Source organism: Plecotus auritus (assembly GCF_963455305.1).
Source record: "Plecotus auritus genome assembly, chromosome: 6".
NCBI classification, from domain to species: Eukaryota; Metazoa; Chordata; class Mammalia; order Chiroptera; family Vespertilionidae; genus Plecotus; species Plecotus auritus.
In genome coordinates this window covers 58,340,151-58,368,119 of record NC_137773.1, presented here as the reverse complement: position 1 = coordinate 58,368,119, position 27,969 = coordinate 58,340,151, and the positions used below count along the sequence as shown (strand labels likewise).

At 38.4% G+C, this 27,969-nt stretch overlaps 1 protein-coding gene across 1 annotated transcript in view; it reads left to right on the top strand.

Moving 5' to 3' along the window:
• Positions 1–27,969, top strand: part of IQCM (IQ motif containing M) — a gene marked incomplete at both ends in the record, with an annotated part of 135,192 nt that overhangs the window by 65,669 nt on the left and 41,554 nt on the right. Inside the window, one exon of the mRNA XM_080675392.1 lies at positions 3,687–3,848. Within this exon, the coding sequence (XP_080531518.1) occupies positions 3,687–3,848 (162 nt within the window). The remainder of the gene's footprint in view (positions 1–3,686; positions 3,849–27,969) is intronic.

Here is a 27,969-nt window from a genome sequence, read left to right as displayed (position 1 = left end):
GTGTGATACTGGGCTGAAGAAAGGTTAGCTAACTTGTTTCAGGGCACACAGCTTGTAAAGGGGAGATCCAGATTCACACCCAAGCAGTGAAACTCCAAGACCTCTGCTCTCAACCACGGCTGCTACCTCTCAGTAAAGAGAATGAACCACTTGGCCACCAGGGACTGATAGAGAGTAATGGATATTTCATGTGAGTTTTTGCCACAGAACCACTTAGACACACACATACATCTAAGATCTGCAGATTTTTACTACATATGTGGCTTGGGGAAGAAGAGATAAGGAAGAGCTCTTAATTTTTTGAGTTCTTAGAACAGAATTATTACAACTAAATTCAGTGTGGCAATATTGACTTAGCAGTGTCTTAAAAGGAATGTACTCCATAAATAACAAAAATGATCAATAGGAGCAACAAAAATTAAATTCCTGTTTTTATCCTGGGAAGACATATGCAATAAAATAAAAAGAAGAGAACATGTTTTGCAAGCTGTGTTTTCTAAAGTGAAAAATGCTTACTTGTAATCAACTTTGATCTTATATGAAAAGTACAATCATTCAAAAATGCCATAATGCCTTGTTTATATACGTTCCAAGGCTCTGCTTGTGTTACCTGAAGGCAGATGGTAGCATTAGCAGAACTCTGACCTAGAAATCTTCCATGTGTGTTTGATGCCAGCATTATCACTATATTATGTTATCCTAGGAAGTTCAACACTCCACCAACTTCATGTGTGTCTAGTCTTCAGTCAGGATTAGCCATTAAGAGAAAGTGACTGTTCCACATTTACAACTACGTAAATTTTAGTGTAGTCATTTTAGTTTGCCTGAAATGGGAATATTTGCCTTTATGGAAAATACAGTGCTTTAAAACTAATGAACATAAATCTAGTTTATTTCCTAACTCTCATAGTTGTTGTTTTTTATTATTAAAACTAGAGGCCTCTCGCAATCCAGGACCCATCAGGGGATGTTGGAGAGCTGGTTTCAGCCCAATCCCCACAGGCCACACCCATGGTCGGCAAACTGTGGCTCGCGAGCCACATGCGGCTCTTTGGCCCCTTGAGTGTGGCTCTTCCACAAAATACCATGGCCTTGGGCGAGTCTAATTTGAAGAAGTGGCGTTAGAAGAAGTTTAAGTTTAAAAAATTTGGCTCTCAAAAGAAATTTCTTCTTTTTTTAAAAAATATATTTTATTGATTTTTTACAGAGAGGAAGGGAGAGGGATAGAGAGCTAGAAACATCGATGAGAGAGAAACATCGATCAGCTGCCTCCTGAACACCCTCTACTGGGAATGTGCCTGCAACCAAGGTACATGCCCTTGACCGGAATCGAACCTGGGACCCTTCAGTCTGCAGGCCAATGCTCTATCCACTGAGCCAAATCAGTTAGAGCTCAAAAGAAATTTCAATTGTTGTACTGTTGATATTTGGCTCTGTTGACTAATGAGTTTGCTGACCACTGGGCCAGACCAAGGGACCACACCGGTGCACGAATACGTACACCAGGCCTCTAGTATGCATATAAGATCTTTGGTTAATCTCTTCCCGCCCTCCCCACCCCTCTCACCTTCCCTCTGAGATTCATCAGTCTGTTCCATGTTTCCATGCCTATGGTTTCTGCTCCTGCATTGAGCATCTGCCCTTTGGTGGTCAGTGCATGTCATAGCTACTGACTGGTTGGCCGGTTGGCCAGTCAGCCTGTCGCTTAGACTTTTATGTATATACTAGAGGCCCGGTGCATGAAATTCATGCATGGGGATGTGTGTCCCTCAGCCCAGCTTGTACCCTCTCCAATCTGGGACCCCTCCAGGGATGTCCCAGTAGGATCGGGCCTAAACGGGCAGTCGGACATCCCTCTCACAATCCAGGACTGTTGGCTCCCAACTGCTTGCCTGCCTGCCTTCCTGATTGCCCCTAACCGCTTCTGCCTGCCAGCCTGATCACCCCCTAACCACTCCCCTGCCGGCCTGATTGATGCCTAACTGCTCCCCTGCAGGTCTGGTCACCCCTAACTGCCCTTCCCTGCAGGCCTGGTCCTCTCCCCCCTCCGCAATTGCTCTCTCCTGCAGGCCTGGGTCCCCCCCAACTGCCCTTCCCTGCAGGCCCGGTTGCCCTCAACTTCCCTCCTCTGCCAGCCTGGTCACCCCTAACTGCCCTCCCCTGCAGGCTTGATCACCCCCAACTGCCCTCCCTTGCAGGCCTGATTGCTCACAACTGCTCTCCCCTGCTTGCCTGATCCCTCCCAGATTCCCTCCCCTGCTGGCCATCTTGTGGCAGCCATCTTGTGTCCACATGGGGGCAGCCATCTTTGACCACATGGGGGCAGCCATCTTGTGTGTTGGAGTGATGGTCAATTTGAATATTACTCTTTTATTAGATAGGATAGATAATTTACTGGATGAAAACTAGCAACATATTTCTCTACTATTTGTGGACATGGTGGTATAAATGTTTTATATATCTTATATCACTTAATTCTAACAATTACCATATGAGGTCAGTATTGTCACCTGGAAATAAATTGATTTGTTTAATATTTCACAGGATGTTAATAGGGGTTCAAAATATAGACTCTGAATCTGTCTGTATTAGTCAGAGTCAAAATAGGAAATAGAAAAACTACACAGTAATTTGAGCAGGTAAAGTTTAATATTAAGAATTGTTAATTATAATAGCGATTAGAGTAACTATGATTGGCTACTAAGGATAAAAAGAATCCTATGAATTGAAAAGAGCTGACATAGGGAGTGGCCACTATCTCAAGGACAGAGGCAGAGCACCTTCTTTTCCTTTAAATGTTTCTAGGTTAATCACATTGAATGAACTGTTCATGAGCCTGCCTTGTTGAATTTTAGGACAGTGGCTTATCAACTACACACTGAAATTATAAACTGGAGGCCCAAGGGCCATACACCAAAGATTTTTTTCAGTCTATTCAAATTATTTTTTAATTCTAGTTTCCTCATCTACTTGTTAATTCAGGTCATGTTTGGTTGACAAGCTTTTGTTTACAAATAAGAGCTTCCTTTGATAATTCAAATCCTAATTGCATCATTTACAGACTAAAATACTTAGGCAAGTTATTTAATTTATCTGGGCCTCAAATTCTTCATGTGAAATGGAAATTATAATAGGATCTACCTTATAGATGTACTTTGAAAATTAAATGTGATAATGTTTTAAAGCATTTGGAAAACTCCTTAGAATATAGTAAGTGCTATATAAATATTTGTATATGTATTACTGGATCACAGGCTAGGGATATTAATTCTTTTAGCAATTTCAGTTTATAGAACTCTACATTCACTCAATATTTTTTCATAGTTAATTGGATTTCATTGTTTAATGGCAATTACAAAATATATATGGTTATGCTATAGTACACAGAATATAAATGCTGTTCATTGGTATCTTACTTTTTTCTATAGCTACTAATAAAACTGCTTTAACTGATAGTGTTTGAAGATCCTTTTAGTAAACCCCTTACTTCTTAATTTTTGCTAGGAATGATCTGAACGGTAAGGTTTTTGGTGAAGTATCTTTGACTGTGGAAAACCCATGTTGTTAACATAATCATTCGCACTCAAATTATTAAATAGTTTTAATTTGTATCCCTTAAAAGAATCACTTTAGGCATTTTGTAGGAATGTCTAAAAAATTAATATTACCTCTCTTTTTTTTTACAGATGACCGTGAAAAATATTCTGAAATCGTCAAGAAGTCCAATGCAGTTGAAATGTTATTTACACTTTATCCTCCCCAAGGTGCCCATGTGAAAGATAATAGGAGACTTAAGTCAACTTGGCTAAGACCCACAGTAGATGGGGAAGAAGGCTACAAATATATAGGTAAGATACTGAACCATATTATTTCCTTTTATAGTGAAAAAAAAATGATTCTTCACTCTATACAACTCTAATTTGTCACTTAGATAATGTGAGGTGATACATACTCTGTATAACATATTCTCTTTAGTTCTTAAATATTATACCTGCATTTTAAAAAGTGGTTGCTTTATACTTTGATGCCTCCAATAGAATAATGGAACCATACTGTGTTCATGTATTCACCTGATGATGAACACTTGAATTGTTGTTTTAAAGTGATTCTATAAGGAAAGTTGCCATTAACATTCACATATTGAACTTTGTATAGAAATACCTTTGCCTTCCTCTTCATTAAACTGTTTTCTAAAGTGGTTATACCATTTAATATTCTTCCTCAGCAGAATTGTGAGAGTTGCATTAACTCCTCAGCTCCATCAATACTTGGATAAATCAGTCTTTCTAATTTAGTCCTTGTAATAGTTATGAATTGGTGTTCCATTGTGATTTAATTTGCATTTCTCTCATTGATATTAAGCATCCCTCCATGTATTTGTCATTTATATATCTTCTTTAGTGAAGTGACTGTTCAAATTTTTATCAAGTGTTGAGAGTCCTTTAATCATAATTGCCAAAGGCTGAAAACAGCACAGATATTCTTCAACTAGTGAATGGATAATCAAAGCTGTTACATCTATACAATGAAATACTTCTCAGCAATGAAAAGGAATGAACTATTGATATACACAAAAACATGGATGCATTTTAAATATATCACATCATGTGAAAGGAGCCTAGCTCAAAAGCTACATATTGATTCCATTTCAGTGACACTTTGGAAGAAGTAAAACTATAAGGCTAGGTGGAGAAAATGGAGGACATCTGTAATCGTATCAACAATAAAAAACAAACAAACAAACAAACAAACAAATATAAGGCCCTGGCCGGGTTGCTCAGTTGATTGGAACTTGGTTTTGTGTACCTAAAAGGTGGCAGGTTCAATTCCTGGTCAAGGCACATACCTAGGTTGTGGATTTAATCCCTGGTCAGGGTATGTACGGGAGACAACTGATCAATGTTTTCCTCTCATCTCCCCTCTCTCTCTCTCTCTCAGAAATCAGTAAACATATCCTTGGGTGAGGATATATATACAGTGATCAACCCTGTGATTACCAGGACTTAGGCTAGTGGGAGGGTTTGACTATAAAGAGACAGCAGAGAGGGTTCTTAGGTTAGTGGAACTGTTTTGTATCTTGATCATGGCAGCATTACATGACTCTTGACTAAAAATTAGTCAAAACAAACTATGTACCAAAAAGAGTGACTATTACTGTGAATAACATTTAAAAAATCAATACAAAATAAAAAGAGAAAAGAATATATATGAATAGCAAACAAGTAAAAAAAAAAGTTGTCCTGTTATTTATTAGTCATTATTTACTAGTCATAGGGAAATGTAAATTAAAACAGTGGGATACCACTACACACCTATAGTAATGGCTGAAATGAAGAAGAAAACAACAACACACCAAGTGTTGACAGGGATGTGCAGCAATTAGAATTCTAATGTTTGCCATTGCAAATGCAAAATGGTAAAAAACACTTTGCAAACTAGTTTGACACTTTCTTAAGAAGTTAAACATATACCTTTTATATGACCCAGCCCTAGCACTCCTAGAAATTTGCCCAAGAGAAAAGAAAGTATGTGTCCATACAAATACTTATGCATGAGTATTTGTAGATACATTTTTGGTAAAAATCCCAAAGTAAAAACAACTCAAATGCCCATCTACAGGTAAAAGGATAAACAAATTGTGACATATCCATGTAAAATACTACTCAGCAATATAAAAGAACAAACTATTGACACTATTGATGCAGGTATAACATGGCAGAATCTCAAAAGAATTATGCTGAGTGAAAGAGGCCAAATTTGCTTTTAAAAAAAAAAGTGCAAGTGTATGATTCTATTTACATAAAAGTCTAGAAAATGCAAACAAACTAAACCATTTGACAGAAACACATCTGTAGATATCTGGGAATGGGGTTTGGGAGTAGAAGTGAGACATGATGAATTCTAAAATGTGGAGGTAACAAATATTTATTATTTTGATTGTGGTGATGGTTTCATGGATGTACACATATGTCAAAATTCATTAAATTATCTACTTTAAATATGTGCAGTTTTCATGTGTACTTTTTTTTCCCCTTAGCACACAGTAGGTATTTAATAAAGGTTGGTGAAAATGGTGATGTGATGGTGATGGTGACTTTTCCCCTGATCAGAGATGAATATTATGGCTTCTTTGTGCTGCAGCCAGACATCCAGGCTCACCCAGACTCTCTGACCTTGTTTTTTTTCTTGTTTGCATCCCCCCATTCCCATACCAAACCCCACCCCACACATGCCCCCACCCCCCTGTTGTCCGTGACCACTGGTTAGGCTTATATGCATGCATACAAGTCCTTTAGTTGATCTCTCCCCTTACCCCCACCCTCCCCTACCTTCCCTCTGAGGTTTGACAGTCTGGTCGATGCTTCCCATGTGTTCTTAAGTATAATAATAAAAATAAAGCTGAAAACATAAATTTATTTTTTATTTTTTTCTTCAGAGAGGAAGGGAGAGAGATAGAGAGCTAGAAACATCGATGAGAGAGAAACATCGATCAGCTGCCTCCTGCACACCTCCCACTGGGGATGTGCCCACAACCAAAGTACATGCCCTTGACCGGACTCGAACCCGGGACCCCTCAGTCCGCAGGCCGACGCTCTATCCACTGAGCCAAGGTCTAAGATAGTGAAATCTGTATTTTGAAATCTGATCAGGGCACATACCTAGATTGTGGATTCAGTTCTTGGTCGGGGTATGTACTGAAGACAACTGATCAATGTTTTTCTCTCACATCGATGTCTTTCTCTCTCTGCAAATATTTTTTCAAGATGATCTCTCTTTGAGTTTTAAAACTAGCATTTTATGTATTTATTTATTGTTTATTAAATCTTTATTGTTGAAAGTATTACGTATGTCTCCTTCCTCCCCCCCTCCCCCTCCCCCTCCCCCTCGCGCGCGCGCGCGCGCCAGCGCGCGCGCGCGCGCGCACACACACACACACACACACACACACACACACACACACACACACACACACACACACACACACACACACACACACTGATTCCTTCTAGCTTTCTAGCCTGCCTCCACCACCTGCCCTGGCCTTCACCACACTGTTGTCTGGGTCCATGGGTCCATACAACTTCTTTGGTTGATCTCTTCCCACCTCCTGGTCCATGGGTCCATACAACTTCTTTGGTTGATCTCTTCCTACCCCTGTCCTCCCTTCTGGGAAATCTGTACTGTGATAATATTTTTGCAAGGTGATTTCTCCTTAAGTTTTAAAACTAGCATTTTAGAACTTACTACAGAGTCACAAATTTAATGCACTCTTATTGGGCCAGTAAATATAAAAGTATATTTAAGTGCTCAGTTCTAATAGATAGCCTAGAAGAGAGGGGAAAGAAAGCAAGAAAATTGTGAAAATGAATGTCAAAGTCCTTAGGTTCTGTAAAATGAATCAATACTCTGGTTGCAATTATTTTCTCTTTGCAATTTTCTACCTGAAAATTACCAGAACATAAACCATATCATTTTTTAAAAATTGTGTTCACTGTTTAGAGCCTATTTGTGAACATTTGGTTTGAATAAAATAAATATAAAGCCTCTATGCAAGTGGCATTACATTGTGACTTGAGGACTCCATCTTTGGAGGGTTTAAACTTATCTTTTCCCTTTTTAGCAAGTGACCACCTTTTTGAATTACAGTTGTTATTAAATTGATTGACAAGAGAGTTTGCAGCATTTGCCTTGAGAAACATCAGTCTATTACACAGAGTGCTTTCTGAAACTCAATAACTCCTTGACTATAGCGTTTTAGTGAAGATAGCTCTGGGAATTTATTATGTGTTCCATCATTAGTACTCCACAATGTAGGGCCTCCTATTTATTGATTTCACTCTGTAGATTTAGAGATGTATCATCAGCAAGAACTGAGGAGTAGTTAATAGAGTTACTGAATGCTCTATAAATGGCATGACTTACTAACAACTTATATAGTTTTAGGGCCAGGCATACTGTAAAAATATTCAGTAAATTCCATAATCCCTAGAACAGTAGCTTGAATATAACTGGAATGTCGCAATCATCATTTAAAATTGGTTAATAGGCACAGTTTTTTTCTTCTGAATCATAATGTTATTATATCATCTTAAACACCCACAATATAAAAAAATATTTTAAATATTTTTTCCAGGAACATAGGTCTTGTCAAACTTATTTTTGGAAAGGCTATCATGGGAAGCTCATCTTTTAACTTGTCTTTGGTTATCCTTGCTTATCAGTTGTCTCTCCTTGAGTTCCCCTGGTTTTCTGTCTTGTCCAAAATACACTGAACTTGTTTCTCTCCTCCATAAAGTTTTTGTGACTTTGGTGGATTTTCAACCTGGAAGCTTTAGATTATATTAAAGAACTCCTGGAATTGTAATGGGAATACCTTGAAAGGGGTAGGTCAGCCATTATCTTTCAGTGGAATAATTTAGGGAATACACATGAATCATTAAATTATTTAAACTAATGGTCCATTCTTAACTGAAACCATGTTATTGTAAGGTTTTCTAATTTGTCCAGATCCTGAATAATGAGCATAGACCTCTAATTTTCTAGCACTTATTTTTTATATATCATTTACTTGATATAGTAAATTTTATTTACCTTTATAACATATGGTTATTTAATTTATGTAATTAATACTGGACCTGCTTTCCTGGCCTATCACTGTTTTGTTGCCCGTTAAAAAAACTACAAGGTGTCTTTTTATGGCATTAGCTTTATTCTGCTGCTTTCGGCCAGAGCTGATGTGCATTAGCCAAATGATAATCCCATCTTTAAAAATTGGCAATTGTGCAATTCTCCTTGACAGTCAAGACTGATATTTGATGATCTCCTCTCTTAGAATTTTCTACTTTGCAATATAAGACTTTCTTTTCTTATATAGCATTCATTATAGTTGTAAGTTTTTTACAATCCACAAAATAAAGGGTATGCATTGATTAGTAAGAATCTGTCTTTTCTCTAAAATTGATCACTTAAAATATTATTCCTCAGAAGCCCTCTTTCTAATCCTTAAAGTATTTGGAATTTCTCTCTAAGTATTTCTGAAAATTTATCATTTCTTTTAAGCTATGGAACTCAAAATAAGATATGATAATCAAATATGTTGGATTTATTGTGGATATAACCCAGCTGCGACATGTTCTGCTTATGTTTTGTACTTTTAAAAACTTTTCATCTCAGCAGTTACTTAGATTTCTATTCATCATTTTATCCTGACTTGTCCTGATTTTTCCGTAGAATATCAACATTTTTACTCTTGTCAGAGCTAAGTTGTTTTGAATTCGTTCTTTTAGGATTATCCTAATCTGAAAGAAGCTCCATGTATTTTACTTTTTATTTATTTATGGTCTATTATAATTTGTATAAATTGAAATATGCGATGCCTTGCTCTGCCGATGAAGTATCTGCTTGCTTAAGGAAAATAACGTAGTCACTGAAAACTATATTTTAAATTCAACTGGACTTGTAAAGTTGCTTGGCTATATACCTGTTGCTCTCCCTTTTTAGCAACTATAAACTGCCAGCAGCCTCCACTTACATGTTCTGTAATGTCCCTGTGATTTTCTTTGTTAAGGCCAAATGATGTGATTGTGTTCCTATAAGTGCAATTGCTGGTGGGAAAAGGTCATTTGATTTTTAGATGGTTTAGTTGTTTAAATTTTTTACTATTCGGTATACTCACAGGAATCATCAGAAAGATAAAATTGAATGGTATATTGTATCTGGATAAAGTTTTCAACTATGGTCAAGTTATTGAAAATTCTAATCAAGTAAGTCTTTCACACTTAATGAAGAGAATGTGTTCTATGAGAGGTCCATGTTTTCTTGGACTTCAATGATAGAATCAGTGTGTCTCCCATTTCACCAGCCCCAGTTTCACCAAGCAGGTCGGAAGCATTAAGGAAGAAGATGCAGCATCCAGTCTATAAGTTACAGGAAATGTGAGTAGCACATTTTCAATAATCTACCACTCAGTATGTTTCTGCTGAACTTCGTAAAATGAAAAGTGTAAAAATAATGTTTTATTATTTAACCTCTGCATCTGTTTATTCAACAAGCATTGAGTGTCTACTATATGCTTGTCAAAAAATTTTTGAGAAATAACTAAAGCTTAATTTCTGCCTTAGAAATGTTCATATTTTGTCAGGTCTAAAGCACTATCATGGTTTTGGTTCAATCAATCCCAATGGACACTCCTAGTGGTCTCTGGGTCAAATAGAATTCTCCCAAATGAGGATCTTTAAAAGGAAGAGCATCTCTAAATGACAAGGGATGATAGCAACACTCAATTTGTGAAAATAAAAACTCAAAGCTGAATTTAGCAAGATTTATGCTGGTTAAACAGTTTATGTGAGCCAAGTAAGCTGTTGATATTATATAGGGTTTTGGGGAAGAGACATAGCCAGCCTACAGTATGGCCCCAATGTTCTATGCATCTTGGTACTCATGCTTTTGTAGAAATCATGCACATTGTATCAGGGTTGGTCTTCGTTTCCAAAAAAAGCACAGTGGTAACAATAGTATGTCAGTTCTGAGGGTAGGACGTAAAAGATTGTGTGGCTTTTGCCTTGCTCTCTGTTGGATAAGCTACTCAGCAAGCTAGCTGTCATGGCATGAAGATACTTGGGTAGCTGTGCTTAGAGGTCTATGTGCTGATGAACTGAGGGCATGTGCCTACAGCCAGTGAGGAACTGAGGTCTATGTGAACAATGAAACATGGAAGTGGAGCCTCTATCCCATCAGTCCTTCCTATCGCTATAGCTCCAGTGACAGCTTGATTGCAACTCCATGAGAGACCCTGATGTGACCAACCCAGAAAATTCACTCCAGATTCCTATCTCTCAGAAACTCAATGAGACAATTATTTGTTTGTTTGTTTAGGCTTCTAGTTTGGGTGTCCTTTGTTATGAAGCATGTAAGTAACTGATTAGTGGCTTTTATTTTATTTTTTTCAATATATTTTTTATTGATTTCAGAGGGGAAGGAAGGGGAGAGATAATAGAAACATCAGTGATGAGAGAGAATCACTGATTGGCTGCCTCCTGCATGCCCCACACTGGGGATCCAGCCCACAGCCCAGTCATGTGACCTGACCAGGAATCAAACCATGATCTCCTGGTTCACAGGTCGACCCTCAACCACTGAGCCATGCTGGCTGGACGATTAGTGGCTTTTAGCAGTGAGAATGAAATGACAAGATTCAGAGTGTAGTGACTCAGGAAAGACTGAGTTGCCGATGGACCTGCCTTAAAAACTGTTACTAGAATGAAGCTTTGTTCATTGTTTAACTTCAGAAGTCAGATCTCTTACTGATTGGTTGGCTTTCAGAAGTGTGCTTAATGAGGTGATGTGTCACTGGTTGATAAAACAGCTTTACTACTTGTTCTAGGGGTTCCTTGTCACTGTGGCTATAAAAGTATAATGGTTTGATTAAAGAGGATTAAAAACAAGTTTTAGTACCAACTTGTTACTGTAGCTGTAGAACCACTATGTTTCTCTTAAGCATGTAAGGGTAATATTATTCTCAATGAATAGTCATAGAAAAAATTCAGTGATTACAAGGTCATTGATATAATAAAAGCAATCTATAATAATAAAAGCATAATATGCTAATTAGACCAGACAGCCGAACGACTTTCCAGACGTGATTCTGGACGAAGCCACAGCAGCAGAGACCAAGGTAGAAGCAGTTAGGGGTGATCAGGCAGTCAAGCGAGTGGTTAGGGGTGATCAGGCACGCAGGCAGAGTGGTTAGGAGTGATCAGGCAGTTAGGCAGAGTGGTTAGGGGCGATCAGGCAGGCAGGTGAGAGGTTAGGTGCGATCAGGCAGGCAGGCGAGTGGTAAGGGGTGATAAGGCAGGCAGGCAGAGTGGTTAGGGGTAATGAGGCAGGCAGGAAGGGAGGCGAGTGGTTAGAAGCCAGCGATTCCAGATTGCAAGAGGGTTGTCCAACTGCCAGTAGTCGGACATCTCCTGAGGGGTCCCAGATTGTAAGAGGGTGCAGGCCGGGCTGAAGGACTCCCCCTTCCATGCACGAATTTTGTGCACTGGGCCTCTAGTTAAGTATAAAAGAGAATGATTACATCTAGCAGTATTAGAAATGGTTTTATAAAGATAATGATATATGAGTATGTTCTTGCAGAATAGGTAAAAGTTGCTAAGCAAAGAATAGAAGACAGTGTTGTAAGCAAAGGGAAGAGCAGGGGAAAGTCCAGATGTGAGGAATAACTTTGCTGTAAGAATTTTTTTAATATTCCTGCATAACCTAGAATGGTTTTTATTAATATACTAGTGACCCAGTGCATGAAATTCGTGCACATTAAAAGGGAATTAATTAGAGGAAATATTTTAATGTTGCTATTTGCCCTTTCTCTATAATAGAAGTGTCAGAGATGAAAGAAAATTAGTAAAATGTATATGAAATCTTCCTCCTGTCAGAGTCTGGGGTGCGCCATGGGAACTACCCACATGTACCTCAAAATCGCCCACCCGTGTATACCTCGAAATCACGCAAGACCCAGACCCAGCCGGCTCCACCCCCATTGGGCTAGATCCAGACCCTCAGGTTGCCTGGCACCAGGGCGGGGGGTGCAGCCTCAGGTCCCTCGGGCCAGGGCAGGAGGCACACCTTGAGGTCCCCCGTCAATCCCCACAGGTGGGGGGGAACGGCCTGAGGTCCCCCGGCCTGGCGCTGGGGCGGGAGGCGCTGCCTCAGGTCCCTTGCCCCGGCCCAGCACCATGCAGCCTCAGGTCCCTGCTGATTGCTTGTTAAGGCTTGTTATGGGAACTCGGCCTCTGCTGTGGGTGCAGCCATCTTGTGTTACGGGATTCTTGCCTCTGCTGTGGGTGCAGCCATCTTGTTATGCCGTGATGGTCAATTTGCATATCCCCTCTTTATGAGATAGTATAATTGAAAGATAGCAATATATTAATTTCAGGTGTACTACATAGTGATTCCATATTTGTATATATTGCAAAATGATCACCACAATAAGTCTAATTAATATTCATCACTGTTTGTAGTTACATTTTTTTTTTCTTGTGATGAGAACTATTAAGATATAATCTCCTAGCAACTTACACATATACTGTAGTCACTATGCTATACAATACATTCCCATGTTTTAGTTTATAACTGGAAGTTTGTACCTTTTAATCACCTTCACCCATTTCACCTATTCCTCATTCCTTGTCTCTGGCAACCAGCAATTTGTTCTCTTCATCTATGAGTTTAGCTTTTGGGGTACTTTTTGTTTGTTTGCTTGCTTGTTTGCTTTTTAGTGTCCACACATATGTGAGATCTTATGGTATTTGTCTGTCTCTGTCTGATTTATTTCACTCAGCATAATGACTTCAAGATCCATCCATGTTGTCACAATGGCAAGATTTCTTTATTTTTATACTGAATAATATCCTATTATATACACTCTAGAGGCCAGGTGCATGAAATTCGTGCACAGGGGAGGAGGTGTCCCTCAGCCCAGCCTGCACCCTCTGCAATCTGGGACCCCTCAAGGGATGTCCGACTGCTCGTTTAGGCCCAATCCTGCCTGATTGCCCCTAACCACTTCTGTCTGCCAGCCTGATTACCCCCTAACCACTCCCCTGCCAGCCTGATTGATGCCTAACTGCTCCCCTGCTGGCCCGATTGCCCCCAACTGCCATCCCCTCCAAGCCTGGTAGCCCCTGACTGTCCTCCCCTGCAGGCCTGGTCACCCCCAACTGCCCTCCCCTGCAGGCCTGGTCACCCCTAATTGCCCTCCCCTGCTGGCCTGGTTCCCCTCTACTGCCCTTCTATGAAGGCCTGGTCCCCCCCAACTGCCCTCCCCTGCAGGCTTGGTTCCCCCAACTGCCCTTCCATGAAGGCCTGGTCCTCCCCAACTGCCCTCCCCTGCAGGCCTCATCCCCCCCCAAAAAACTGTCTTCCCCTGCAGGCCTGGTTGCCCCCAACTACCCTCCTCTGCCAGCTCGGTCACCCCTACACCCCTAACTGCCCTCCCTTGAAGGCCTGGTCCCTCCCAACTGCCCTCCCCTGCTGGCCTGATCACCCACAACTGCCCTCTCCTGCCAGCCATCTTGTGGCGGCCATCTTGTGTCCACATGGGGGTGGCCATCTTGTGTGTTAGAGTGATTGTCAGTTTGCATATTACTCTTTTATTAGACAGGACTAGAGGCCTGATGCACGAAATTCTTGCAAGAGTAGGCCTTCCTGCCAAAACCGGTTTGGCTCAGTGGATAGAGCATCAGCCTGCGGACTGAAAGGTCCCAGGTTCGATTCCGGTCAAGGGCACGTAACTTGGTTGCGGGCACATCCCCAATAAGAGGTGTGCAAGAGGCAGCTGATCAATGTTTCTCTCCCATCGATGTTTCTAACTCTCTATCCCTCTTCCTTCCTCTCTGTAAAAAATCAATAAAATATATTAAAAAAAAAAAAAAAAAAAAAAAGAGTAGGCCTTCCTTCCCCCAGCTGCCTACACCAGCTTCCCTCTAGCACCCGGGACCCAGGCTTCCCTTGCAGCCCCGGCTTTCTCTGGAAGGTTGTCCAGAAGGACATCCATTTTAATTTGCATATTACGCTTTTATTATTATAGATATATATAACACATCTTTATCCAATCATTTGTTGATGAACACTTAGGTTACTTCCATTTCTTAGCTATTGTAAATAATGCTGCAATGAATATGGGGGGTACATATATATATTTCCGAGTTAGCGTTTTCATTTTCTTTGGATAAATACCCAGAAGTGGAATTGCTGGAACATATTGTAATTCTGTTTTTATGTTCTTGAGGAACTTCCATACTGTTTTCCATAGTAGATGAACCAATTTACATAGTACATAGGCTTTGCTTTGCTCAACATTTATTCCAACACTTGTTTTTTTCTTGACTTTTTGATGCTTGGCATTTTGACAGTTATGAGTTGATATCTTATTGTGGTTCTGATTTGAACTCCCTGATGATTAGTGATTTTGAGCACCTTCCATCTACCTGTTGGCCAACTATATATCTTCTTTGGAAAAATGTCTATTTATACCCACCTACCCATTTTTAAGTTGAATTGTTATTGAGTTGTATGTATTCTTTATAAACTTTAGATATTAACCCTTAACAAATATATGTTTTGCAATTATTTTATCTTATTTGGTAGGTTTCCTTTTCCTTTTGTTGATGGTTTCCTTTGCTGTGCAGAAGCTATTTAGTCTGATGTACTCCCATTTGTTTACTTTTTCTTTTGTTGCCATTGCTTTTGGTGTCAAATTAAAAAAATAATTGCTGAGATCTATGGCAAGGAGTTTATTCCCTATGTTTTCTTCTAGGAGTTTTAGTGTTTCAAGTCTTATATTCAAGTCTTTAATTCATTTTGAGTTAATATTTGTGTATTGTGAGTGGTCCAGTTTTATTATTTTGCATATGTCTCTCCATCTTCCCCAACATAATTTCCCATTGCAATATTCCTGTCTCCTTTGTTATAAATTAATTGATCATACATGTGTAGGTTATTTTCTAGTTTATCTATTTTGTTCCATTGAACTATGAGTCTGTTTTTATGAAATATCATACTGTTTTGATTATATAGCTTTATAATATAGTTTGAAATCAGGATGTGTGATGCCTTTAGCTTTGTTTTTCCACAATATTGCTTTGGTTATATGGGGTCTTATGTGGGGGACTCCTTTTAAGACAATGGCTTTATAAAGTGTGATAAATTGGTGAAAGAGTATACAATGACAAGAATAACAAAATATTATACACTTGTATATGTATATAGAATGAGTACATAAAATAATTTTAACATGTTATTTTCATCACTCATTTATATATATACTAGAGGCCCAGTGCATGAAATTCGTGCACTGGATGGGGGTGTCCCTCAGCCCAGCCTGCACCCTCTCCAATCTGGGACCCCTCTGGGGATGTCCCCCTCACAATCCAGGACTGCTGGCTCCCAACCGCTTGACTGCCTGTCTGCATGATTGCCTCTAACCACTTCTGCCTGCTAGCCTGATCAATCCCTAACCACTCTCCTGCCAGCCTGATCAAAACCTAACTGCTCCCCTGCCTACCCGATTGCCCCCAACTGCCCTGCCCAGCCTGCCTGGCCACCCCTCACTGCTCTCCCCTCCTGGCCTGATCCCCCATAACTGCTCTCACCTGCCAGCCATCTTGTGGTGGCCATCTTGTGACCACATGGGGACAGCTATCTTGTGCGAGGGTGTGATGGTCAATTTGCATATCACCTCTTTATTATATAGGACAGTGGTGGACAAACTGCGGCTTGCAAGCCACATGTGGCTCAGGAGCCGCGGTTTGCCGCTCTGTTGACTAATAAGTTTGCCGACCACTGATATAGGATAAAAGGATATATAATTTCTAATTTTATAAAATTCATATATATAGTTTTACATATTATATAACAGTTCTTAGTATCTACTATTATTGTTATGGTGGTAAAATGGCATAGTTAACATAAAGTTAAGACATTGTTATAAGACTAAAGGCTATACATTTTATGTGATTTTCTCGTTTCATCTTCATAATCTATATGATATATGCTGTTATAGAACTCATTTTGGAAAGGAATCAATATGTCTGGGAAAGGCTAAATAACTTGTTTGAGGTCATCAAGCTATTGAAGTGGTGCTACCAGGATTTCAGCTCAGATATTCTACAATTAGAGCAAGTACTTACCATCTTATTCTATACTACAATAAATATGGTAATTTATTTAGAATCATCAAGAAAATATTAAATTATAATAAACATTCAGAATTCAGTGAAGTGTGTATAACAATTTATCTTAATGAAATAACACTTATAGATTTATGTACAATTACAGCATTGTAATTACTTCAAATGTCGAAACAATGTAAATTCCCAGTAATAGGAGGCTGGTTAATTAATTATGATTCATGAATAATATGGAGTTCTATATGACTATTAAAATTATATTTTGGGTATTTACTTTTAGAGAAATATGGACAATACATTTTAATGAAAAAAGGTTATAAATATCATGATGTGTATACTATATTCACATAGTTGCAAAAAATGAATCTAAGAATATACAAATTTTAATCTCTACATTTTGGGAATCTGTGTAATCCTATATAATAAAAACCTAGCGATAAAACGGTGGAATGACCAGAATGATAGGTTGACCAGTCGCTATGATCCGCACTGACTACCATGGGGCAGACACTCAATGCAGGAGCTTCCCCAGGTGGTCTGTGCACTCCCACAGCGGGAGTGCCACTCAGCTGACCGGGATAAGCAGTGCTCCCACAGTGGAAGCAGGCGCTCAGAGGGTGGGTCCACAGCTGCTTGGCTGACCATTGCGCTTCCACAGCGGGCTGATCCCCACAGGCCACGCCCCCACCAGTGCACATATCCTGTGCACCGGGCCTCTAGTTTCTTTAACTATTTTAGTGTGGCTGATTTTTCTAATTTTCTATACATTGTACACATTTTACTATACATTTCTTGTTTAATAATAATAAAAAGATAAGAGACTTGATTATGTTGGAATTCCATGTGTCTACCATATTCTTTAATTTAAAAATAAAAAGTTGTATCTAATTTTACATTGTTCTTTATATAAGTTTACCTTTATATTATTTACTTTAATTTTGCTGTGATAAATTAGAGTGAAAAAATATTTGTCATATCAAAATATAGCTTTTCAAAATAGAAATCAATGCGCTATTTTTTAATTTTATTTTTCAAAACTATCTAAAATGATTTTACATTTAAAACTACATTTCAGACGTGAAAATATAATATTTTTAAAATATCTCTTTCTCTGGTAGTTCTATAAGCTTTTGAGAACATATTCTATTTAATTATCCTTATTCCTAACTATTTGTTTCATGAATGTATATATGAAGTATTACAATAGCCCTTAAGCCATTTTTTATATTAAAAATAAATATTTCATCTTTAATGTATTAACGTTATTTTTGTTTATTCTCTCTGGATTTCTTCAAAGATTTCTAAAATACGATATGACCATAATATAGTATGGCACAGTTCTTTAATATTTACATTTTTTAATTTAATAAATAAAATATAATTTAGCCATAATGGAGGCAAAAGTTCGAAGCAGGATAAGAGCATTTTTTCAATCACTGTACAAATTTTTATTATTGAGTGCCTATGTTCAGTGCACTGTGGTAGACATGAGGAGGATTCAAAAGTGAATAAAACAGCTTTCCTCTCTTGTGTGTATGATTTGGGCTGGGGAAATGAAGCATATGCATAATTAACTACAATAGTAGACATAAAGTGATGAGTGATGTAAAACCAGTGCATACTGAGTTCTCAGTTGCTCTGCTAAGCAGTCTTGAGAGCCAGGGCATAGAAAGGGCTTTGCAGAGAAAAGATCATGACCCCTGGTGCAGACTCTAGATGTCTTCACAGAACTGGGAGGCCACCTCTGAATTATTTCATGCTCGCAGGAAAAGAGTCCCCTCAACTAAAGCGTTCGCAGTATGCACAACCACAACTAGCCCTTCTAATATAATAATTAAAAATAGTGACTTGTTTACTAAATAGTAAACACAACTTTGTTATATAGTAATCAATGACAGTATCTTATACATTGATATTTTATGAATAAACTTAATGTAAAGGTGTATTACAGAAAAGTTGTACAATTATAAAAAAGGAAAATACTACTGAGAGTTTACTTTCTTTAAGACAGTCAGTTACCATCTTGGCATATTTTTTTCTAGTATTTTGTAAAACTACATGTAACTAGAATAGTTAAGCCCTGAAAGCAACTTTATATATCATTTTGCTCAATCCCCTTTTTATTTGTACAGGGAGCCAGCTATGATGTATTAGAAACTGACCATTTGAAATGAAGATCAGAAGGCACCAAGGCCACACTTACCTAGCTCAGGGTTGCAGCCTTAATTATAACTGTGGTGATGATTCAAGTTCAGAGTATTATCAGGCAAATCCTCTCTCCCGCTCCCACCCCCCCCCACACACACACACTCCTACCACCATACATACACACATGCTTCCCAAATCATCCCAGTTTTTTTATGAAATGTAAATTTTCCTGGCAAAGTAAGTACTACTACACCTGTCTTTTACTAGGCTTTATTTTTCTTTTTGTTTTCCTTAAGCTATAAATATCCTTTGAATATTTTCTGAAGAAAAACCTTAAAGAAACACTACTGCTTCCCCCTTTAGCTCTACCCTGGGAGTAGAGGTGAGGCAAAGGCCTGAGGCTCGGGCTGCCTGGTCCTGCACAAGTTCTCACTGCCTGTGGACACAGTGGCTTCCAACCTTTTTGGGAAGCTCACCACTCAAACCCTGCTTTGCAGGACTATTTTAAGTTCAATTTCTTTTCTTTTCCAATGACACATATTAAATAGTAGGAAATTATACTTCATCATAAAACCACATAAAACCAAAACTGATCCTTATTAGATGTACATTGTGTTTAAGCTGAAAATCATTTCATACCCCTGGGGGGAATGATGATTTTTCCCCCTCAAGATGGAAGTATAATGTTTTCACAATACTTTAGAATTTTTATAATTGTCCTCTGTTTTGTTTGACTGTCACTTAAGTCAGAACATTTGATAATTGTAGGGAGCTGATAGGACTTTCTATTAAAGGTATTCATTATGTTAATCTCAGTTCAAATATAGTTTGCCCGAATTCTGTTTTGATTATATAATATTAGAATAAATTAACCAGTTAAGTAAGCTCACCCTAGAGGGCATAGAACATTTTAAATGCCTTACAAGTATGTAAATCATGTACTACTGAAACAGGAATTGTCTTTTCTCCTTAAAGCCTTTAAAATATGGAACATAGGTAATTTCATATAAATACAAATGTAATTTCATATAAATACAGATATTGTAGACTTAAATTCAACTAATGAATAAGATTAATTAGCTTTTAACTGTTTGTATAGTATGAGAAAATAGTGGCTGATGAATTTTAAAAAATTGTAAAGGCTCCCAGGTTTCATTTGGTATGCAAATACTTAGATATTGGACTTATTTAATAAATACATTGAGAGCTGCTTGTCCAAAAACAGTTATACTTTTATTTTAAAAATTGATCTTTGTGGCATGTTGCAAATAATAGAACTCCTCCAACAATATTAACTGTATTTCCCTAATTCATGCATAAGAAAGGCTCTGCGATCATGACTCCCACATACAAGTTTTTAAACACACATATTACAATTACATACTCTCCATTTTTGGTGGTATGGTCTGCTTTCTTTTTCAGAGTAAGTTTGATAGATGTCTGTGCAAAAATTAATTATCCCACCTCACCTTATTTAAAGAAAACTTTCAAAACTTCATTTATTTATATATTCATTCACTCAATGAATATTCTGTAATGCATATTAAGGTGCTATGTACCAAGAACCTGTAGCAATGTAAAGACATAAGAGAAGCATAGAGCAGGCTGAGCATTGAGTTGATTTCTTTCTAGCCAATATATAGGTAAAGTAAAAAACTATGCAAAGCATATGTTTTGGCAATATCAATTACTTGTGCTTTTTAAGATTATGCAAGTTAACCTCCATCTGAAAATCTGTCTAATGGGCACATATTCGATATTATAAGAGTAAAATTTAAAGGCAGAAGAGGGAAAAATATGGAAGAGATGGGTGGGAGAAGAATTTTATCGTAGACTAGTAGCCCATTGTGTGATATCGCATGCATTAGGCTGCCTGCCGCTTCCACAGGAGCCATGCTGCTTCCACGGGAGCTGTGCAGCTTCTGCAGGAGGCAGAATCGAGCGTGGGCACTGGGAGGAAGCTGTGCCACTTCCATGGGAGGCAGGCCCACTGTCGCCTCTCCGGGTCTGCACTCGGCCGCGGAGGCTGTGGGGTGTCGCCATGGTGACGAAGCAAGCATTTGCCAGGCTGCTCACACTTCCCACTCTCAGCAGCAGCACCCCCCAGGACTGGGGGACTCTGGCAAGGCTGAGGGGACGGGGTGCCACCATCTTGTGGCTATGTGCACTGCCATATTTGTGATGGAGTGATGGTTAATTTGCATATTACCCTTTTATTAGATAAGATGCTGGGCCTAATTATTTGCAAAACACTACTACACATGGTTATAGGTATGGGCATAGGTCAAGATAGCTATTTTTACCTTTTTTTTAAATTGCTTTTATAATGTACAGCCTATGTGTATTAGTAGAGAAACAGTTTTTTGGTTTTTGTGTTCTTTTTTTCACTCTAGAATACCTGAATGCATTCTTCAATGTATACTCACTGTTTAAGAATTACCTGGTATTTGTCATTTCAATTTCTGGCTTTAACACTGAATTATAGAGAGGTAATATACCTAAAATTGCATTGCTAGAAAATGGTATAATTGTGACATGAAACCGGGGCATTCTGACTTTTCAGCCCATGTTTCAAAACATTTAAAGTAATGTAAGATACTAAACATATTAACCTGTAAAGAAATAGTAGATCATGCACTGGCTGGCATTGCCCAGTGGCTAGAGTGTTGTCAGCTCACGAACAAAGGGTCACAGATTCCATTCCCAGTCAAAGGCACATACCTGGGCTGCAGGTTCAATCCAAGGCCCAGTCCTGGAACATGCAGGAGCCAACCGATCACTGTGTTCCTCTCACATCAATGTTATTAATGTTTCTTTCTCTCTCTCTCTCCCCCTCTCCCCTGCCCTCCCTTCCACACTCTCTGAAAATCAATGAAAAAATATCCTCAGGTGAGGATTAAAAACAACAAAAATAAAAGGTAGATCAGAATAAAGGATTCAAACAATATTTGAAAAGTAAGGACAATACTTATACACAATTATTTGGATATTAATGCTTGTATATTGTATACAGATACAATATTTTTATTGACAACTTAGATGGTGGTAATCAATAAAATGTGTTTTTTTTGGGGAGGGACATTATTAGTTTTTATGGGCTAATATCAATGTTATAATTTATTGATTTTTTTCCTAAGAAGAATGCAATATTTGCTCATTAACAAAAACTACTTAAAATTAGAAAAGAAGAAAATTTATTTATATGTTCAATAAATAGAGTTCGTAAGATCACTATAAAGTATGCCACTAAGATATAACTTACCATTAACACATTGCTCTATTTTTTATGTTTTGATTTTTAACATAATTATAATATTAGGGTATTTTAAAAGTATACACACAAGATTTTAAAATCAGTTTTTCTGATCATAAAAATAATGCATGTCATTGTGGAAAATTTAGAAAATGCAAGTAAATTTTATAAAATCCTTAGAATATCCACTTCCTACAAATAATGTTAATTTTTGTGTATATTTTATCAATTATATGATGAATTATAAGACATTTTACTAACTATATGCTAGTAAAGTTAAACACAACTGTGTATATTGATATTTATCATAGTTAATCCAGGAACAGTTACATGTCTGAATAAAAGATACTTTAAAAAACGACCGAAATATACTATTAACAATGGGACAATTTAGTAATATTTCTTGATTAAATAACTGTGATTTGGGTCATTCAATATGAATCTAACAGATGCAGATGAGTATCAATAACAATTCTCTATAAAGAATATGACTAATTTGTTTCTCTATGCTTTTCTGCTTATGTTAAAGGGAAAAAAAATAATGAAACTCCCAGTACCGTATCCAACTGTGTGCATAGTTTAGACATTTAATGACATTCTGGAAGATAACAAAACTTTTTATTGGCTTTGGCAGGCTCTCGTGTATATGGGGAATGACCCTCACTTATCCCACAAACACAAATTACTATTCATGTACTTCCACAATCCTCAAGTTTCTATTCTGGGTAACTTCAAAGTGCCTTCAATAATGATAATAAAAAAAGGGTAGAAAGGAAATAGGCAATGTTTTCTTAGCATTTGGCATCTGGACATATACCCAGTAGCTTTGAACTGGCTCACCTAAAGGGCGAATCACCAGAGAGGAGAAGGTAAGGCATCTCTCTTATGCAAAGCAGAGAAGGGATGACTCACTTGTACAACTTTAGACTTTGGCTCTAACAGGTTTTATGTGCCAAACTGCAACACATCCATCAAAAGTATTCACTGTGATGTACAATAAATTATGCTGCTAATTAAATGTCAGTGGAGTTAAGCTAACAGAGTGAATCAACACCCAGAAATACCTTCAGGTAGGACCAGTTCCCTTAGAACTGAAGTGCCCCAGAATACTAATAACTAGGCTGCACAGTGTCCTGTCCCACTGGAATGTAAATTCACTGCAGTTCTGATATGACATGAGGAGATAAAAACCCATGTGCAAGGAGAGGAGCACTGAGGGTATGGATTTCCTGGGAATCTATCCTCCAAGTTTTAGGGAGAGTACTAAATGATCTTAGCAGTTATTAATCTGGCAAGAAATTGTATCTAAAACAAAATAGATCCAGAGACATAGAAGCATTGAACAGAGTGTAGAATCTCAGAGGAAAGGCGGGGGTGGGAGGTTGGGAGGGAAAAGATCAACCAAAGAACTTATATGAATACTAGTGGCTTGGTGCACGAAATTCAGGCATTGGTTGTGTCCCTCCGCCCAGCCTGCACCCTCTCCAATCTGGGACCCCTCGGGGGATGTCCACCTGCCAGTTTAGACCCGATTCCTGTGGGATTGGGCTTAAACCGGCAGTCGGACATCCCTCTCGCAATCCGGGATGGACTGCAGGCTCCTAACCGCTCACCTGCCTGCTTGCCTGATCGCCCCTAACCACTCTGCCTGCCAGCCTTATCAACCCCAACTGCCCCCAGCCAGCCTGCTTGCCCCCAACTGCCCCCCCCCCCGGCTGGCCAGCTCATCCCCAACTGCCCCCCTCGCCAACCTGCTCTCCCCCAACTGCCCCCCACTGCCAACCTGCTCACCCCCAATTGCCCCCTCCACTGGCCTGCTCACCCCTAACTGCTCCCCCCTGCTGGCCTGCTTGCCCCCAACTGCCATCCTCCGCTGGCCAGCTTGCCCCCAACTGCCCACACTGCCGGCTTGCTCACCCCCAACTGCCCCTCCCCTCCCCCCCCCCCCCCCCCGTCAGCCAGCTCACCCCCAACTGCCCTCCCTTGCTGGCCTGATCGCCACTAACTGCCTCTGCCTTGGCCCCACCACCATGGCTTTGTCCGGAAGGACGTCCAGAAGGTTTCCCAGAAGGTCTCCCGGTCTAATTAGCTTATTACCCTTTTATTAGTATAGATATGCATAACTATGGATACAGACAATAGGGTGATGAAGGCCTGGGGCAGAGATGGGGGTTGGCTAGAAGAAATCAATGGGGGAGAGGGGGGGAGGAGAGAAAGGGACATATACACTGATTGGCCAGATTATTATGCATTCAGAGATCATAATAATCTGGCCACTCAGTGTATAATACTTTCAACAATAAAGATTTAATTTAAAAATAAATTGTAGATTAAAGGATGTGACATTTCCTGATAGAGGGGAAGCATCAAAATCTAAAGACAAAGATCAAGCTGTATAAATGTTCTAACACATAATCCAACTTGATTATCCTTGAGTTTGGGTTCCAAACTGAATAAGGAAAAAACTACTATACCACAACTCTTCCATGCTTGAGTTTTTATTACTCTTTCTATCTGCTAAAGTCTGTCTAAAATAATTCAAAAAAGCTCTAACTAGTTTTTCTCAGTGGATAGAGCAGACTGAAGGGTCCCAAGTTCAATGCCCGTCAAGGGCACATGCTGGGCTTACAGGCTGGATCCCCAGAAGAGGGCAAGCAGGAGACAGATGATCAATGATTCTCTCTCATCATTGATGTTTCTATCTCTCTCCCTTCTTCTCTGAAATTAATAAAAATATATTTTAAATGTAAATAAATAAAATAATTCAAAAATTACTGAAGTCCTCACATACCTGTAAAAGTGTTTCTGTTCCCTTCATAAAACTAGAAAGCATATGAGATTCTTGGGTCAAAATCTTTTCCCTCAAAAGCCTGTAACAATTCCTAAGTCATCTTACAAAAGTAGGTTTACAGTTCATATGGAAAATGATATAATAATTAATGAATAATAATACAAGAATAAACTCTGTCTTTTGTGTACTCACAACTGTAAACCTACTTTTGCCCACCCTGTATTTAGACAACTTTTATTTGAGAAATTTTCAACATACACAAAAACAGAATAGCCTAATGAGCCTCATTACCCAGCTTCATTGTTATCAGCATTTTTTTTCAGTGTTTAGAACATTCCTTGCTCTCTCCATTTTCTCCATTCGTATTCAAGTCACATTATTTCTAGCATGGTCCATTTAAAGTCTCTTAATGACTTTCTCTTGCCTACCTAACGTTCTGCTTTCCACAGAGTCAAAATGGTCTATAACCATGTAAATCAGATCGTGCCATTCCTATACAAAAATCTCCATACTTTCTTATTAAATTTAAAAATTCAAGATGCTTATCATGGTCTAACAGGCCTTTCTGATCTGCCATTGACCTGCCTCTCTCTTCACAACACACCATTCACCCCATGCTCACTGGACTCCTTTCGTTTGTTCAACTCCATAAAGATTATATCACCTCAAGCCTTTACACTACCTGTTTTCTCCTCATATGAAGCTCTGCTCCAAGGTCATAGCAAGCCTTGTTTTTCTTGATATCTAGGTCTCAGTTCAAATGTCACCTTTTTAAGAAAGTTTTCCTAACCCCCCAATCAAAAATGCTCGCCCCAACCCTTCCAGTCCTTCTCCAAGCATAACCAGCTGTTTTGCTTTCATCATGGATCCTATCGCCATCTAAATTATTTCTCTGTTTATGATCCAACTCTTACTTCAAGAACTATGGCTCTTGACCTGGCTGGTGTAGCTCAGTTGGTTGGAGCATCCTCCAGTACACCAAAAGATGGCACGTTCCATTCCTGGTCAGGGCACATGCCCAGGTTATGGGTTTGATCCCCTATTGAGGCACTTGTGGGAGGCAGCCAATGGATGTTTCTCTCTCTAAAGTCAATAAAAAAAAAAGAAAAGAACTATGGCTCCGTGACAGTTGAAATCATGTCCATGTGTTCACAGCTGCATCCTCCACCTCTAGCTGAGTGGTTCTCAGCCCTGCTTGCACACCTGGGTGGTACTGAATGCAGTCTGTCGTGGGGTATGGGCATCATTCATTTTTTTTCAGACCTCCCAATCGCTTCTAAGGCATACTAGGGATTGAGAATCACTGCCTTATGAAAATGCCTGGCACTTGTAAGGTACTCAGGAACTCAGTGACCTTTTTATTTGAACAAATGAAGGAGGACTTGGCTCCTACTTTATAGATGCCATGTGCCAAATTTTCTAAAAAATATACTTTGAATGCAGCAATAGATAATTTGTCAGGAATCTGTTATTCCTCTGAATCTTTATGCTCACTCAATTATCTGATTAGGAAGCTTCTAAACTAAATTTATCAGCAGACTTTTGCCCAGTCCAGTAATCTTACTGCCCAACTCTCTAATTCATTGAACACATGAGTTTGTGAACAACTTTGCAGAATTTCCTACAGTTTTGCCTACAATCTTACACAACTCGGAATGGAATATGTTAGCCCCTTTCCTGACCTTTTTCTCTGGTGTGGTTGCAATATATGAATAGATACAGGATTAACATTGCTGTTAAGTTGGGAAATTTAGAAAAGCACGTTTGCTGTTTTAAGAAATCAGAAGCCAGGAAGCAGAGTAACATCATCCCTTTTTCTAGCAAGGACAGGTCTCCTGCTCCTGCTGTCCTCCTTGTGATCATTTGCATTTATTATGTGATGCAAACAAAGCATGAAAAACACACTGACCACTGTGATTATTTCAATAACACTGAGGTAAGTAAGAGATATATTGAAAGACAGATAGATAGACAGCTATCAGTAGACATTTTTCATACTGCTGTATAGAAAACCCGAGGTTAAGGAAATCGTGTCCCACCCAAGATTCCAGTTTATGGTAGATTCCCTTTCATATTGTGGTGTCATCAATTATAAAGAATGATGAGCAAGAAATGGTGATTGAGCTTTCTTTACAATCCAATGACTGCAATGTAATTTTTCTAGGTAACCTCAAAACTTCAAGCATTCAAGGCTATTCCCTGCATGCATTTTTAAGTCTGATGAAAATGTAGCATGATGGCATTTTAATTTGAAGTATCCATTGCTTTTTCCAATATAATTGACGTTTTTACAAGTCATGTGAAATGAATTAATTTTCAACCAGTTACAAATATTACTTCAAAATTTAAGTGGAAAAAAATAGAATTATTAAAAAAGCAGATATATAAAGTCCACAATATAAAATATAACCTTATGATATTTGATACAAATTATTTCTACAGAATCTACAGAACATTTTTTTCCTTGCTTCAATAATTCTGATATTTGTATTTTTCCCCTGTGGCTTCTTGTCCTATGAGTCCATGAACATTTTTATCTATTTTATTAAAATTTATAATTGAAACCTCTGATTATTCTATAAATATAAGAAAAATTTCTTAAAATGCACTATTGATGTTAGAGGGAGAAGTCCAGTTTTGGATTATTTTTTATTTATAAAGATTAATGGCAAATATTAATTACACATTTTAGAAGTACCTATAAAATAAATTCTAATGGGGATTTTAAAAGGGAAAGGGGAAAAATAAAATGAAATTATTAATTTGTATATAAGAAGAATAGTGGACACACTTCGAGTACCTCAATGAATGATTATTTATTTCATGAATCTATGGTTTTGTGTATGCATTTTCACAAGCTTGTGTATTTCCTTGCCAGCACTATGTTTCCCTTATATTGAGACTATAATGAATGGACCATGAATTAGAGACTGAAATTCAGACCCCAGCATTATTATATAACACAGAAAAACTATTACAGTGAAAACAAATCCCTTTTTCTGGAGATAATTTGAGGTATCAGTTTTGGACAAAATCATCTTTTGTGACGAAGACACAGTAGTATTGGTTGAGTACTTTAGTGATATTCAGAA